Source organism: Zosterops lateralis (genome assembly GCF_965231275.1).
Source record: "Zosterops lateralis genome assembly, chromosome: 4".
NCBI classification, from domain to species: domain Eukaryota; kingdom Metazoa; phylum Chordata; class Aves; order Passeriformes; family Zosteropidae; genus Zosterops; species Zosterops lateralis.
This window is the reverse complement of record NC_139765.1, coordinates 4,450,517-4,468,021: the sequence shown is the minus strand read 5'-3', so window position 1 is coordinate 4,468,021 and position 17,505 is coordinate 4,450,517. Positions and strand designations below refer to the sequence as shown.

General features: G+C 41.1%; 1 protein-coding gene across 1 annotated transcript in view; it reads left to right on the top strand.

The window, feature by feature from the left end:
- The window catches only part of VWF (von Willebrand factor), a 112,947-nt gene that overhangs the window by 88,703 nt on the left and 6,739 nt on the right, over window positions 1-17,505 (top strand). The window contains exons 38-47 of the mRNA XM_083860020.1: window positions 305-510; window positions 2,818-2,920; window positions 3,018-3,092; window positions 3,620-3,724; window positions 4,192-4,397; window positions 5,617-5,766; window positions 7,290-7,400; window positions 8,630-8,813; window positions 9,823-9,863; window positions 14,562-14,672. Coding sequence (XP_083716146.1) covers window positions 305-510; window positions 2,818-2,920; window positions 3,018-3,092; window positions 3,620-3,724; window positions 4,192-4,397; window positions 5,617-5,766; window positions 7,290-7,400; window positions 8,630-8,813; window positions 9,823-9,863; window positions 14,562-14,672 — 1,292 coding nt within the window. The remainder of the gene's footprint in view (window positions 1-304; window positions 511-2,817; window positions 2,921-3,017; window positions 3,093-3,619; window positions 3,725-4,191; window positions 4,398-5,616; window positions 5,767-7,289; window positions 7,401-8,629; window positions 8,814-9,822; window positions 9,864-14,561; window positions 14,673-17,505) is intronic.

The window sequence follows — 17,505 nt, the reverse complement described above, 5'->3', positions numbered from 1 at the left end:
ACTGTTACCATACACATAAAGCTCTAAATTCTTGTCTGTGGCACAGTGCTGGAAACAAAATTTGACAAGTGAACACTCACCTGAAGCATTGTATTGTTGTAGGGGTGAGTCATATGTTGCTGCTAATTGATGTGACCTGAAAATGTGGTTTGCTGATGTGTGCTGCAAGGGACCAGCTCCATTCAGTGGGTGATGGCTTTCTAAAATTGAAAGAATTCTAAAAAAAGCTTGATAAGAAAGATTGATTTCCATTTCTTTAAGATCTCTTCAGTAAAGGTGGTGTTTTCTTCTCTGTCTTGCTCAGCAATGAAATGTGCCCCACATTTGATGTACGACCACTGCCACAGAACCTGTGTGAAGAGCTGTGAGAATAATACCAAAGTCAGTGTCTGCAAGGATTATCCCACTGAAGGCTGCTTCTGCCCAGAGGGAAAGGTGGTTTTTGGTGACAGCTGTGTTAGTGAAGAAGTCTGCACTCAATGTGTCAGTGAGGATGGCACACACCATCAGGTAACTGCATTCACAGCAACTTCTGGCAGTGGTTGGAGTTCACACTTTTGAAAGTAAATCTGTTTTCCCTTTGGACACTTAATTTTCTAGCTCAGTTCCTCCTAATCTGCTGGCTGTCAGCCCCATTTAGCTCCCCTAGTGTGAAATTGGCTGGGACTGGATATAAAGATCACAGCTGGGATGTACAGACCTGGCAAGGCATGACAATTCCATGTGGAGGGGGGCCTAGAGGAAAGAGAGGAAGAGTGATGGCATAAGTGGATATTGACCAAGATAAACATCTCCATTCAGCAGACTTATGAGTTATGAAAACTTAATCATAAATCTGAATCCTTTACTTAAAACATGTTGTATTGTCTTTGCAAAGCTCACTGAAATCCTCCTGAGGGACAGTGGAGAGACAGGGATCAAACTCTTCTCCCTGTGACAAGAGACATCACCCAGAGAATGGCCGGAGATGTGTCAGGGCAGGGTTAGGTTGGATATCAGGAAAAGGTCCTTCCCCTAGAGGGTGTTGGGCACTGAACAGGCTCCCCAGGGAATGGTCACAGCCCCAAGGCTGCCAGAGCTCCAGGAGAGTTTGGACAAAGCTTTCAGGGATGCACAGGGTGGCATTGTTGAGGTTTCTGTGCAGGGCCAGGGGTTGGACTCAATGATCCGTGTGGGTCCGTTTCAATTCATGTATGAAATTGTCTATATATATACACATTCCCCCCCCGCTTTTTTTTTTTTTTTTTTTTTTTTTTTTTTTTTTTTTTTTTTAATTTTTGAGGAGAACTATTCCTTCGATGAAATTCATCATTTTGGTTTTATTGCAAACCCACTTTGCTTAGTTAAGGCAGCCCTCTCTGTGGCAGTGAGAGATTGGGAAAAGCTGTGGATGCTGGATACCAGACTGCAGTGAAAGACACTGTTGATTCCAGTATCACATAGTGGGTGTGTCTCCTGTTCCAAGTAACAGAGGTGATTCCTCTTCAGCCCCAGCTACTCAGCTCTTAAGAGTTTGCATGTACATCAGCCAGTCCTCTTCAATCCACATTTTTGTTATAGGATTTGAAGGAGAAGGGACTTAAATTGCAGTGTTTTATGGGCTTTAGATCCTTAATGAGATTTTTGGGAAGGTGGAGGACAGGCGAGGATCAGCTCATGTAGCTGTTTTGCCTCTCCATCATTCCAGGCTTAGCTTTGTGAGCAATACAACAGGCACTTGGGTCAGCATTTCCTTAACCACCTCCTTTTCTTCTCATATTCATTCCTCTGTTCTTTTCTACCCTAGATTATGTTTGGGTTTATTGGATTTTAGTCCCAACACTCACCCAGAGTGGCTTAAAACATGTAATTGTCTCTGAGTATAGGTGCAGTATGCTTAGATTTATCCTTTTTTTTTTTTTCCCTATCTTTAAAGGGCTTAGCAGAGTGTTAGTTTCAAACCATGCTCCAGAGTTTTCCAAATGACTTTTTTTTTTTTTTTTTTTTTTTTTTTTTTTTTTTTTTTTTTTTTTTTTTTTGTGGCATGTTAACCTGCTCTGTGTTCTCACCCAGAATCTAGATTGGTTGTGCAAGTTAAAATGTTTGATAATGCATCCTTCCAATTTTTACCTCCCTATTCACATGGGTGTTAAATGTACATGGGTCTGTGTAACTACAGCTTTAATATCAATTATTTCCACTCTTATGGGAAGGAGCAGTGATTGAAAAATTATTCTCTTTACTGGTGATTTCTGAATGTGCTCATTACCCCCAGGTAGTCACCACAGTGATGGTTTTGGTTTTAGAGGTGATATAATATTTTTCCAGTCTTCAGTCCACTGGAGAGTCAAGTGATGATACTCCAAATATTCTTCATATAAAAATATGCACTATTTATTTCTCTATGTTGAAGACTTACTAATTAGGGAAAGCAGACACTTCTCTGTATTTCCCAAAATACTTTGTTTCCCTTATTGCTGCTGAACATCCAATCATGGTATGTAGTAGCACCAGTCCACTGCTACGCACAATAGCCTACAATTGCATTTATATCTGAGCATTTTCAACACTTAAAACAATAATAATTCCTCATCCCATCCACGCATTCTTTGCATCTTTTGCTAAATTGGCGCACTACAGTCATTGCAGAATTATGAGTCTGCTTAGTTTTTTACTGTTAACAGAGCAACCAACCCTTTGTAGACAAATCTTCATAAATCTTCTGATTTTCCAGGTTAATGTTTTCTTTACCCACTCCCATCCTCCCATCCCAATATACCAGTGACCAGAGCATGGGATTTCTATCTAACACACTGTTGGGTTTTATTTTTCCTTCAGCACATGGAAACGTGGATTCCTGAGAACGAGCCCTGTAAGATCTGCACGTGTCTCGATAACAAGAAGATAAACTGCACAGCCCGACCCTGCCCGACTATCAAACGTAAATTCATTTAACTCTGTGGCTGGATTTGAATTGATGTTTTGATTCCTGGCTTCTTAGCTCTAATCCAGACTTGTTTTGTGGATGTTTTCTGCAGCTGTCCAGTGTGGTCCATGTGAAGTCGCTCGCCTGCGGAAGGGCCCTGGCCAGTGCTGCCCTGAGTACGAGTGTGGTAGGTTCTTGTAAACTCTTGGACTCTTCTCGTCTGTACTTTTACCAGATATTTCTAAGTATACAGTCCCTTTTAAAAAAAAATAATAATTCAGTGTTGCATTTTTGATACCACTGAATGGTTGTACAATCAGCCATGTGGAAACCCAAACAGCTCCTTAGGATATGAGTCTCTATTCACTTCCAGCTTTGTCCCTCTTTCTGTAGTATATGAGGAAGGGAATGGAGCAATTTGTTTTTGTCTAAATGACATTAGAATGTGGTTTTTTTTTTCTCAAGCATTTATTTTTGCATCATCTATATTTGCCCATTAAATATAATATTAGAACCTTAATCCCCATAACCCGAGCTTGAACTCTTCTCTAAGCTATTTTGAAAACAAACTCTGACCTGTTGAACTCTAATGTACTTCATATTTTAAGACAGCGATTGAGTGTGAGTTTAATGGGGATGTACATGTGTGTGTGTGTCCTTTCTTGAGGACTAAGTAGGTGTGGTTTTAACCACCCTCTGAATTTCTGCTCTCAGTGTGTGACCTGGTTTCCTGTGATTTGCCTCCTGCCCCTGTCTGTGAGTTTGGCCTGCAGCTTGCCCTGACCAACCCTGGAGAATGCAGACCAAATTACACATGTGGTAAGATCATTTTTTCTTAGCAGGGAGTGACACTGGAACACTGCATTTGAGCAATACTTGACAACTTCCTCTAGGCATTATTTTTCCCCCTCTGAAAGGTTTAATTTTGGTGCCAACAGACATGTAATGATTTCCCAGACTTGGAAGAAGTGTATTGTTGGCACTTTGCATACACTTTTCAAATTAAGGACAAGAAAAACACTTTATTCTTGGACACATGTTCTCTGACTGATGCTTATTTTATAAATCTTGTTTGTGTATGAGACAAGAATTTTTCTGGCAGAGCAGAAACTTTTCTGAATTCCTGAACAAAACCCTTTTATATCTGCATCACCCTTCAGGCTTTAAGCAGATTTATACCAGTTTGAGGTGCTGATTAATGCCTTGCTGCCAGAGGACTGCCCTATTCACTGGCAGCACTCTGAAAATCCATGAGCTTGACAGAGTTCCCACCTTTTTCCTGCCAGCCTGCAACAGGGAAATGTGCAGCTCCATCCCAAGCCTTTCCTGCCCGTCACATCGGACGCTGACCGTTGTCAAGACCGAGTGCTGTGATAAATATGAGTGTGCCTGCAGCTGTAGGAACTCCACTGTCAGCTGCCCCCCGGGGTACCTCTCCCAGTCCCTCACCAATGACTGTGGCTGTGTATCAACCACCTGCATTCCAGACCGGGTAAGGGAAGTGAAATGTCTTTTCCACATGGAGTTGGCAGCACCAGAGCAAGCAGCCAGCTAGATATGAGTGAACCCCCAATGAAACTGCTGGAAAGGGATGCCAGGGCATTTTTAATTTACAGGTGCCTAAAATAAACACACTATTATTTCATACTGTTGCTTCTTTTATTACAGTAATTTATTTTGACATAACTGGTCCATTTTTCGTTACTTTGAGATAGTGGTGTTTCTTTTTAAATACTATTTGAAACTGAAAGGTCACTCAAACATGAGGAATTTTGGGGTGATTTTTGTTTTCAGGTAATAGATATACATACTTTGAGACCACTACTGTTACTATATATTCTTCCAATCCCATACTAAATTTATTGACATGTTTGGTACACTTTAGACCTAAAATTCCTTGTGCTCATTGATTACCTTTGTCTCTGCCTGAGAAGTGGTGTGTCTTTTAAGAATTATATCACCACTTATGTTTTTGCCTAATTATGACTCTGCTAAAGCTTCACTAAGATATATTTTTCTTATTTTGGCAACCTTTTATTAAGTTGTTATATTATGTTAACGTTTAAGATAAGGTTGCTTAGAGGAGAGGTTGCAAGGCAACGTAACTTTTTCATTAAACCTGAACATAGGGTTACATTGTCGTGCAGCTCAGGACATCTACCTTTTATTGTCCATTTCTGAGTAGTTCATGACCTTGCATAATTCATTTAGTGTCTCTGGGACTTACTTGCTTTAGCTATAAAAATAAATGACGTTCTCACTTTAATACCAAGCTGTAAAATTTACTAATAGAAAGCTCAGTATAAGGATGGCTCTGATTTTTAGGGGTAGCTGTGGTGGCCGGAGGATACAAGAGATCTGTCTTCAGATCAGATGGTTTAGCTGGAATCAGTTTTGTCCTCAAGGCTCCTTCTAGAGGACTTACTGTTTATTATCCCTAAATAGCATCACATTATACTTACAGGGAAACTGAGACCCTGGGCAGCTCCACCGACTGCAGATAAAACTCTCCAATTGATTTTGTATAAAACAGTAGCTTTGTTTTTACTTATTTTTCCTTCCCACAACAGACTGGCCACAATTTTAAGACCTGTAGCATTTCTAAGGGGTTCAAACTATTCACAGAATTTATGGTTGCTTTCACACCTTGAAATGCAGCCTTTTGGAACCAGCAGTGTGCCCTTTTGTGTATTAATTATTGCATTTAATAGGTGTGTGTGCACAACAACATAGTCTATCCTGTTGGGACAACCTGGGAAGATGGATGCAGGGAATGCTCTTGCACCAGTGTGAGGGATGATGTTACAGGACTTCGGATGTCGGAGTGTCGTCACAAAGAATGTGACACGTTCTGCTCTCGGGTGAGTAACACTTAAACCAGTGCAGTGACCAGCAGAGCCCTGGTGGGAACCTGCAATGATCCCTTTTAAGCCTCCTTGTTTAGAGTGTAACCAGAGAAAATTAGAAAAATAAGTGTTGTATCAGTGGATTGTCTTGGGAGCCAACTCTAAGAGCATTATGGACTTTATTTTAGGGTTATTGTTTTAGGACCGCATCCTGCTGCCAAGAAAATCAGTGAACAAATTTATTCTACATTTTGATAGAAGAAAAGCTGCATCCTGAAGTGTCTGTCATTTACAGCACTTGCACAATAAGTGTTCATGATGGCTGAAGTTCAATTGCAGATGTCTGTTCTAGCTCAAGCTCACTTTCTGATGTTCCCATTTCAGCTCTGTCTGTTGTTCAGCTCTGCCTCTTGTAGCAATAATAACACCTCATGCTGGGACCTTTATTGTGCTCAGACATCTGCTACATCCTATAAAACCCAGTGGTTTACTTTTGGAAGCCTGCAAAGGAAGTGTGAGCCACTTTGTTTTATTGATTTAGATGGTCAAAGAGGAATAGACAGAAAATTGGTACAAAGAGTTGGTAGAAGAATGTGATTTAAGAGAAATATTAGGAAAAGATTCTTTTCCCAGAGCATGGTTGGGGACTGGGACAGGAAATGGTCACGACCCAAAGCCTGTCAGAGCTCTAGAGGTGTTGGGACATGGTGAGATTGTTGGGGTGTCCTGTGCAGGGCCAGGAGCTGGACTTGATGATCCTTGTGGATCTTATGTATTGCATCATTCTCTAGGACCAACCAAAAAAACCCCAATCCATTAGGAAAAAAACCAACAAAGCAAGTAGAGAGTTTGGTGAGAAAGTTTAAGGATGCCAAATGCAGTAAAAACCATGAGAGTAGATGCGGGAATTTTTACCTGTTGCAATTTTCATGCTGCTTATTTAGTTTTCCATAATTAAGTGTTAGACTTTGATAAGATACATAATCTCTAGTGTTGCATAGCAATTTCATTTTGTTATCTTAATTTGTAGAATTTCTTTCAAATGCCTTTTGCAGGTAAACTGTGTTGGACTTGGCAGTGCTGGGTTAATGGTTTAACTTGGTCTTAAAGGGTTTTTTTAACCTAAATGCTTCTATGAAAAGATGAAATGATCAGTCAAAACCAGTCCCTGGATGGCATTTTTGAGCAACCTGCATCCTCCCTCTGCTTAAACACAGATGTCTGAATGTGCTCAGACTGAATCCTACCCTTAAATTTTCGGGAATGGGAAGGGCAGTTGTGAGAGCTGATTAACCTCCAAGATGCCATGAGACCAATTTTTACCTTTAATTTGCCTTTGTGAAATACTGTTATATATATAGAAAAATTAATTATTAAAAACTTTCTCATAATTATATCTGTTCTTTTTCAGACTCTCCTTTTCATAAAAGGTTGCCAACATTGAACATCGATACTAAAAGAAAACACTGGGATTGATGTTCTTGTTTGCCTCTTCTTCTTGAGATGAGAAAATCCTTTTCTTTTCTTTCCTCCTCCAGGGCTACAAGTACATTGTGCCAGAAGGGGAGTGCTGTGGGAGATGTCAGAAAACTGCCTGTGAGGAGCCCCACTTCTGGCCTCGGGGTGATGAAGATCCTCCTTTGCATGAGGTGAGGTCCCAGTGGGATGGACACTTTCTCTCCTAGCAAAAGCCTCCGGAATTATTTTGTGTTCCATGGAAGGACATGAAGATGATATTGGGTTTTTCTTCTACATGTGGGCAGCACTGAGAAAGAATGTTTTGGGTATTCTGTGACCTACCCACATTTATTTGGCATATTGCCTCTCTGGCTGTCAGCTATTTCAATTATCCCAGCTAATTTGTATTACAATCTGCTGCTGTCTTAAAAAAAAAAAAAAAAAAAAAGAAAAAAGCTTGTTAAAGTGTTGTCGTTTTGCAACCCGCCTTTTTCCTGGTTTAAACCAGGGGATTTCTGAATGTGTATCATTGTTCTTTTCTTGTTTGATGTTGCTTCATCAAACAAGCCTTCAGAAGGCCTATTTTTGTGTCCCACTGTCTCTCACTGATTTTTTTTTGTCCTAACACATAATAGTTATACCCTGCAGTCCCTTCCTAAGTTCTCTTACAACTTTTCTGTCATTAGTGAAGAATTAAGTATTCAATCCACTAGAAGAATGTGTTTCCTAACTTTCTGGGCAAAGATGTTTGAATTGACTGCAGTTGGGGATCTGATCTTGAGATTCAGAGTGGTCTCAGTGAAGGAATAAAACCCAAAAGCAGCGAGCAGCTCCTCCCAGCACTAAACTGTGACAGCATCTTCCTCCTGGCCTCTGTTGATGTCTGTTCCCATAAACAGCACTTGAAGTTCCTGCTTTTTCTGACCTGTGGGTGATGAGAATAAGAGAACTGTCAACATGATCTTGTCTTATCTACATTTTCAAGGGTTTCAGGTCTAGAGCCTATTGCTAAAGTCTCCTTAGGGCTTAACAGAGTTGATTTGCAGCAGGTTGCAGCAGAAAGAGGGGCTGCTCAGCTGTAGTGCAGTGTGGCCAGTCAGCAGGGAATAAATGTAGATTTAACTCCAGTTAGGAGGGCTTTTCCTTCACCTGTTATTTGATGTGTCCCTTTTAAAGGATGCTCCTGTAACTCTTATCCTCTACAAACTCAGCATGCTCTATAAACTAATTGTCACGGTAAGGGTTTGTGGAGAACTGCTGAGTGACACTGTTATTGATGCAGTAAATGTGCTTTTGGCAAGCCAGAATTTGGCTGCAGTGGCCTTCCCTCTATCCAGGGGTGTTGGGAAAGATGGGATGCCTCTACACAGGGGCACAAATAGTGCTGCTTGTGTTTAATCCTCTCACCACCTCCCCTCAGGTCGGCACGGAGTGGAGATCCCCCTGGAACCGCTGCATTGTCAATGAGTGTGTCCGGGTGAACAATGAGGTTTTCGTGCAGCAAAAGAACGTTTCTTGCACCCAAATGGATGTGCCCGACTGTCCAGAGGGAGCTGAGCTGCGTTGTGACCAAGTGATAGACTGCTGTCCTTCCTGCAGATGTGGTAAGGTTTGAGGGATGATAAACGAGAACACTCCACCATGAATTGTTTCATGGGGTGATTTTGTTTCTCAACAACAATTTTGGAACTGTGTGTTTTGGAAGCATAGCCCCACTTTGAGGGGCTCCTGTGTAATTCAGACACTGAGTACAGAGACACCTTTTGCTGCATCCAAAGCCTGATGGGCAAAAGGGGAGGGGAGAATTCTGCCTTTCAGTACCTGAAGGGAGCCCACAGGAAAGATGGAGAGAGACTCTTGACAAGGGCCTGGAGTGACAGGACAAGGGACAATGGCTTCACACTGACAGAGAGCAGGGTTAGATTGGATATTGGGAAGAAATTGTTCCCTGTGAGGGTGCTGAGGCCCTGGCACAGGGTGCCCAGAGAAGCTGTGGCTGTCCATCTCTGGAAGTGTCCCAGGCCAGGTTGGATGGGGCTCTGGGCTAGTGAAAGGTGTCTCAGCTCATGCCAAGGGATTGGAACTGGATGATATTTAAGGTCTCTTCCAAGCCAAACCTATGATTCTATGACTCCCAACATAGTCTTTGCTCAAAAGTCTAAATCCAAACATTTGGGTAATTTGCCTCAGTCTGGGAAGACTCACAGTGATGTTTAGTTGACAAGTGTCATGCAGCCTCATGCAACCACAGCGTGAGGAGGGAGCAGTGGGAGGAGGAGGAGAGGATATGTGGTCTCTCTAATTTGCAGAAAACCTGAGTTCATCTTCTGAGAGTGTGAGGCTTGAACTGGAGGGGAAAGTTTATGTTCTGCCATGTACTTGTTCAAAAATAGCTCAGCCAGAGATATTTTTATGCAGCATCAAGTATAGCTCTGACAAATTGTTGCCTTTCAAGGTATAATATAAGGGGGCTCAGTTATGCCTCTTTACAGTGAAACTGGATACAAATTTCTTCAAGCTGGAACTGTACTGAGTCAAAAAAGCATAACTGTGGTTGATTAAATCTTGGAATCGTTATTGTAATGGTATATGAAATACTTTTTTCTTTTTCAGCACCCTTGAATGGTTGTCCTTTGAATGGCACTGTTATTGGGGTAAGACACAAATTCCTTTTACTTGTTGAGATGCCAAGATATTTAAATATATGAATGAACTTTTGAAAGACACACACCTCTCAGAATATACACACACAGGATACAGAGCAGCTTCTTTTCCAGATAGAATCTCTGCAAGTGAGATCTTGGAATAAAAGCAGTGCCAGGGGGCTCAGCATGTCTGTGTCCAGCTCCTGACTCTGCCAGGGTCTTTCTTTATGACAATGAGCATCTCTGCAAAATGGGGACAGCAATGTTTCCTTATCTTGAAGGGTGCTTGAAAAGAGTGCTTAGAAACTGTGGTAAATGTGCACTTTGTAATGGTTTGCAGGCTACCAAACACACAGGAAACTCTCTACGAGGGTTAATCTCCCAGGTGATCCTTGCCCACTTTGCGGAAGGAAAACCTTCCCATATTCTGCTTAGAGGATAAGGCAGATTAAAGCAAGGATGGGGACTTCCTCCACCTGTGTGGAAGGAGAGGTATCCCTCCTTGGCTATTAGCAGGGACAGGAAAGCTGAGCTTCCTCCCTGTTTGACCTCTTTTCCCTTTCAAGATCCCTGCTGATATGCCCTGTGAGGAAATTTTTTCTCAACTGCGTATTTAATGGTTAGATTAAGACATGTTTAACCCAGCCCATGATAGTGGGAATGATGGGAGTTAAGCATCTGATCTCATTTATGCCGAATTTATCTTTGGAGAGCTCTGTCAATTGTCCATTGTTTCCCTAAATCCATATTCTGGCAGCACCTCTGGTGTCAAAGAGCTCTAACTATTCTCACCATCCCCCAGGGAAACAGGTTCTCTTTAGTCATTTAACCTAAATTTAACCTGCTCATTCCTGCTTTGTCAACGTGTGTCTTCCTTTTTTGATTTATTTAAAAGTAAATTTACTCAAATCTCTTTGTATTTTAATGGTGTGGCAGAGAGAACCTTTCTCCGTCTATTTTTTGTGGTTTGGATTTTTTTTTTCGTTGTCCAAAGACATAAGTTTATCAGTTTTTAAGAGCTAAAACCATGTCATCAAGCATCCATCATTCTGTATGGAGATGGATGGAGATTTAATTCCCTGTAGAATTAAATCCAAGGAAAAACTCTTGTTTTTCTTGACGGAAAAAAAAAAAGCTTTCTTGTCAGAACACTGGTTTACAAGTAATAAATTCTGGAATAATCTATTTTCTCTTTAATCCTTCTATTTGTTTCCTCTATTGTATTTTGTCAGAACTGGCTGGCATCTTATAAAGACAATATTTGTAGGGAATGTCAAGCGTGGCAGTAATTACCAGCTCTTGCCAACATCTCTTATGTAGGATTATATATTATATATATATAATTTCTGTATTACAAACCAAAGCTCTTTCCAGTTGTGTGCTGTTCTGTCATGAACAATTAATTTGTCTCTTCCAACAAACATTCACCTGATCTGTCAAGTAAAGTACTTTTTCTCTCTTCAAGCATTTCAAAATATTTACAAATAATTTAAAATGAGCATAATATGTTCATTTATGTTCATAAAATGAACATAAGCATGTTTTGAAACAAAATGTCACGTTGAAGGCAAAATGAGAAATGTCTGTGTTTTGAAAAGTTCAAAATAAAATGCCTCAGCTTTTGCGATATTGGAAAAAAAATCCTAAAATTTCTTAAACTACCTTCATTTAATGACTTACTCTAAGTTAATTAGCTGCATGTCTGAAATATTTTGAGCACCTGGAGTCACTACAGGTTTGTCTTGTACAATTGTCTCCTTCATTGACTGGTTCCAGGGTCCTGGTCAGGAAGGAAGATGTGATGTCTATGAAGTTTATACTTCCTGGATTTCAAACCCTTTATGTTGGCTCCTTTAAGAATAGGCTTCAAGTTTCATTTTATATCAAGGGAAAACTTTCCTACGTTAACTCTTTCCCTGAATAGTTCCAAGTTTTGAGTATTTTACTGCATTTCTGGTAATTGACTGTGTCCTTAATCTCTTACATTTTTGTCATATATCTGGTTACCAATATTATATTCCAGTAATTTGGTGTATTGCATCAACTCTGCTGTTCTTAACAATGCTGTGGGTTTTAACTGCAAGCCTCCAAGCAGGTGGCTGTATTTACCAAAAGGATTATCTGCATCTCTCATCTGTTTTCTCAGGCTTTTAGTGAGTGGCATTTTTGAAGATGATCTGAACAGGTTTGAGCTTTGTCCAGGTTATTTTGGTGACATTGGGTTAGCAGGTGTTGACATTTCATTCCAAGATAGCCAAGAAAACACATGATAGGTGTGTTATATAAAGGAAAAAAAAAAAAAAATCTGTATCAATCCATTATTTTGTTCAGTTCTGTCATGGTAAGTAAATTTGGGATTGGGGCAAGACCTTTCCCCAAAAGTTCAAGGCACCTGTGTGTGAAGATTTCATTTCAGCCTATCTCTAGTAATCCCTGTGCTCCTGCCTCTCACAGGGATTGTCCTATGAATCCAACTTTATCTATTTTGTACTTAATTGGAATGTTAGAACTATTAGAAGACTCCATGAGGATATCAGTGATATCAGCCATGGCTTTGTAGACCTTTTCTTTATGATGTTAAAGCCTGGAGCCACTGAGGCTTTTTTTTTGATAAACCATGTCACATGAACTGTCACTCTGGTGTCTGACTGCTTTCCAATGTTGAGATCAAACAAGGAATCTGGAGTTTCAAAGGATATTTGCTCTCCAGCTGTTGTGGTGTAACCCCAGCCAGCAGCTACTTGCTCACTCCCATCAGCAGGATTGAGGAGACGATGGGAAGGGTAAAAGTGAGAAAACTCTTGGGTTGGGATTAAGATGGTGAAAGTAAAATCTGTGCAAACAGAGCAAAACAAGGAATTCATTCACTGCTTGCCATGGTTGGGCAGGTTCAGCCTTCCCAGACAATGGTGACTTGGGAAGAAAAGTGCTATAACTCCAAACATCCCCCCTCCCTCCTTCTCCCCACTGTATATTCCAATCACGATGCCATAAGGTCTGGAATGTCCCTTTGATCAGTTGGGGTCACCTGTCCCAGCTGTGTCTCCTCCCAACCCTCCTATGTACCCCCAGTCTCCTCAGCAGCCTGGCAGTAGGAGAAGCAGGAAAGGCTTTGGCTCTATGGAATCCCAGCTCAGCAATAACAACATCATCTCTGTATTATCAACCCTGTGTGCAGCACAAATCCAAACCACAGCCCCATTCCAGCCACTGGGAAGGAAATTATCTGTACCCCAGCCAAAACCAGCACTCTCTCCCTCTCCAGCAGCAAAATTTGGAGTGTATTCCCATGTCTGCTTCTACTGAGGTTTTTTTTAACCCTCCAGATTAATGATAGCCACTACAAAAGGTTAAACCTGAAAAGCTGAGGAATCCCATGTTCAGGTCTCAAGTTCAGCTGTTAAAAGAAAGGGATCTCCCCCTTGGTATTTCCTCTTTCATCATGTTTTATGTGGAGGATCCTTTCTCTGAACCTCAGGAGAGAGTGGTTACTGGTTATAGAGGCCAGAGGACCTCTGTTGTCCTGGGGCACAGAATAAGAATGTAGTTAAAATTCTGTGCTCAGAACATTTATCCTTCAGAGTATTGGCTCTAAACTACCCATAAATACATTACTTTTACTGTGGCCAGCTTCTTGTTTTTGCTCCATTTGTTTCATGAGCATTTAATATTTTGAAAGGGAATCTGAGGATATGCACAGTACCAAGTGAAATCAATGGTGGCATTCCATTTATATCTGAAGTACAATTCAAACCTTTCATAATCTAGCAAAATGGTCTGTTTGCCTTATTTATTTACTTTATTTATTAGTTTTTAGAAGTTTGTGAAAATCTTGAGTAGACTGCTCCTGCTTTGCCCCTTGAACCCTTGTGGGTTTTTATTTTGGGGTTGAAGTGAAGGATTTTGCATTTGGGAGGAAGAAAGTTTGTCTCTAGAATTCCTTTCAGTGCAGGGTAACCAATTACTGACTCCACATATTTTTATTTCTTAATGATTTGGCATTTTTGCTCTGAATTTTAAATGTCCCTTTTGCTTGCTTTGAGAAGGTGATGGGATCTAGAAAAGTTGTGGGGGAAGAACCCAGGGATTTTGAATTATGCTCAGCCTGATTTGCTTATAGCTGTGGACAAGTAGAGTTCTTCAGTTAGTAATTCTGTGTGTTTGTTTGTTTTATTTGTCTTTTTGCAATTTTAAGCTTTTAGGCCTTTAGGGATTCCAAGCAGTGTTGTTACAAAAACTATAACAAGCAATTTCTGCCCATAATCTACAGCCTGTGATGGGTCTAGAATAAAAATGTTGCCAAATCAATTCATTACACTCAAAAAACGGACTCTTGGCTACCATGTAGTCAGAATAATAATAATAATAATAAAAAAAATCTTCCTCATGACTTTCAAGAATCCCTTTCTCGCTTGTTAGATTTGTAAGCAACGAAGAAATGCCAATGCCATTTCTCAGATTAAAGACTTCTAAAGGGCTTTCTTGAAAAATAGTCTCATGCCATGCTGATTGTTCTGAAAGCAGAGATGAAAAATATTGAGTTCTCTGGAAACTCGGCAGGGTGGGTTTCTTGTTTCTCTAGCAAAGAATTACCGTGCAAGATTTAACAAAGGAGATTTAACCTGAAGTCCCTTGTTTATCGGAATTTTGCTGGTCAAGGATGAGATGAAATGTTGAGATGGTCACTAACTGATTCTGGTGTTTCAGCATGGGAGGCGCCTGATGGTGGATCCGTGCACGACGTGTGACTGCTTCCAGACAGCCCCTCGGAAATACACCCTGAGGTGCACCAAACTGAACTGCCAGGCCTGCCCAGCGGTGAGTGAGTGGGAGCAGCCTGGGGGATCTGCTGAGGGATGTGTCTGATGAGAGCCCTGTTCTTCTCTACACACACTAGTTTACCTCTGGTACAGCCCTGGGTCCTTTGGCCTTCCTTTGGTTCTTCTGAGAAATCTTGGCTCATTTCCGTGAATTGGGTGATGCCAAAATCAGCACCAAATCTGATCTAAATCCTCAGGGGTAGCAAAGATAACTTTACATGGTACTCAGCTCCACAGGCACATTTTGTTATTTGTTTTAGATAACTTACCGTTAGGGCGATTTAGGGTTTGGCAAATCATTTGCAACAGGAACGGCTGAGTCCTCTTCCCTACAGTGTTATCTGCCAGATCACCATGCTTTAAGCCTTTCCTATTACTCTTTCAAACTGTCTAAATGGCTCAGTGGCATTTGTTTGGTTCCCAGCCCATGCCTTTGGTGATTTGAAGAGATTGTCCCCATCAGTTCCCACTGGTTTTTGAAGTCTTTGCTGCTGCTTTGGTGCCATCACCTTCAAGGAATGACATTGGCTGAGAAAGCCAGAGAGATACAGCTTCTATTTTTACTCCACTGGACAACAGTGTGACAGGACTGCCTGATTTGCTCTGCTCAGTTGTGTAGTTTTCCCTTTTAGCACCAATACCTTGAGTAGGAGACCCAAGTGAGTTGCAGAGCCTGACTTGATCTCCCTGTGTCCAAAGAGCACAGACCAGCAGCTCAGTTTCACAGAAAAAAACTTAAATGCCTCTTCCTCTTCTTCATCCTTTCCCTGGATAGTGGATGGAGCCCAATGGGCCCAACCAAACCCAGGGCCTGTGCAAGTGGTGGCTGTGGCACCCAAAATCCACATCTCTGACATGACCATGTAGGTTCCCTGGATGAAGTCCAGGAGGGGCATACACTGATAGGGTACACCTGGAACAGAGAGGGGCAGAGTTTTTGATGAGTCCAATTTCCCATCCTGAAGTAGAACTGGAAAAGACTGGAAATGTACTTAAGTCTCTGTAGGGTGCAATCTCTACCAATAAAAAAATAGAGCAAGATGCAGGCTCAAATTATTTCCTGCAACCCTTTTTCTTGAAGAATTGTCAACAGTTCCCCAGCTGTCCTGTTGTAAATAGAAAAATAATGTTGTGACTTCAGAATGATGTGCAGGGACAGGTCAGTGCTTAGGACAACCCAAGGCCAGCCAGTATCGTGTGGAGAATGTGGCTCAGGTAATTCAGAAGTTTTCCACTTCTCCACTGGGTCGTCAAACTGGCCTTGACCCCTTTTATTTGGTGGTGTGGATATAGCCTGGGACAAAAAGGACAATCTGGAGTGCCTTTTGTGGTTCTAGACCCTAATATGATCCCTCCTGTAAGGCTTGATTATAGATATAGGCTTCTGAAGGGAAAATGAATGGCCAAGCTCAGTGCTGAGCATCTTTCTCAAAATATAACTTCCACAAAATATAACCTGGCATATCCATGAAAAAAACCTCAGATTTACCAGATTGTATGGGAACATACACATGCACACATGTCTCTGGCCACAAATTCAAAGATACACAAACATCCATTCTCGCTGCTGAATGCAAAGAGCCAGCTGTAGAAATTAAAGGTAGAGGAATCAATATAATACATGATGAAAAAAAAAAAAAAAAAAGAGAAACATTCCTCTCTTGCTTCTTTTACCACCCACACATTTCCCAAACAGCTCCTTTTCCCCAAAAGTACAGACTAGACAGAAAACCCTGAAGAAAGGGCCATTTCCAGTTGGGCTTATTAAAGACTATGAACTTGTGTTTGGGAGATGTGCAGCTACCCAAGGGAAGTTGCAGGTCTAGGAATATATATCCCTTCCTAGCTATTGTAATGAATTTGTGGAGTTTGAAGGGAAAAAAAAAAAAAAAAATAAGATACAGAATGTCTTCATCCCCCTAAGGCCAGTGGGATTCACACACTTCACAGGATCTTTCCTGTCTCAAAACCTTTAACTTCGTGGTATACGCAGATTAAAAGCAATTTCTTGCTAATGTATAAAATGTAAGAGTACAATTGGGTTAAGAGTACCAATTCTCTCAGGAGCACCTGCTTTCTCCTGGATGCTGAAGTTGTGTGAGGAAAAGCACTGGCAATTGAAGTGCAGCCAACTCCAGCATATTCTGCTCAGGAGGGTAAATTTTTTGGTCGTTTTATGACCTGCTATAGGTGCTTATATTTTTGCTGGTAGGGAAAGTTCACCTAAATAACAATGAACTGTGTTTCCCCCCCAATGATTTAATGTAACTTCGTCTCCCCAAATTCTCTTTCTATAAAAAACATATGGATAACATGCATGTCTTCACTGAACCAGAAAGTGTTTGTTTTCTTAAAAATGTTCATCTCATCATAAGCAGCTGTTGGTTATCTGGAGCAGCTGGGGACTTTACTGTGGGACACTTCATGTGTTAGCTCAGTTCCTTTCTGCTTGGTTTGGTTTTCTCCTTTCCATTACCCACTCTATACCTTTCTGCCTCTCCACCTAGTGCTGCTCTTTTTCATGCCACTGTTTTTCCTTTTAATGGTTTTTGTGCGGCTCCATTACTCCCCTTTTCTTTCTTTCGCTTCTTTTCTCGTTTATTATATTCTGCCTTCTCTAATGTTCTTTTACGCTCTTGTATTATCAAGCCATTTTCTTTTCCTTTCCATACTACAAATTTTCCAGCTTGGCCTTGTTCTGCCCTTTCCTTGTCCAATGCTAAGTGGGTATTTTGCCCTTTTCTCTCCAGTTTCAGCACTTCCAACTGCGTTTCCATGTCTCACTGTGTAGAATTCATGAGAAGCATTTTGCTAGCTATAATTTTATCCAC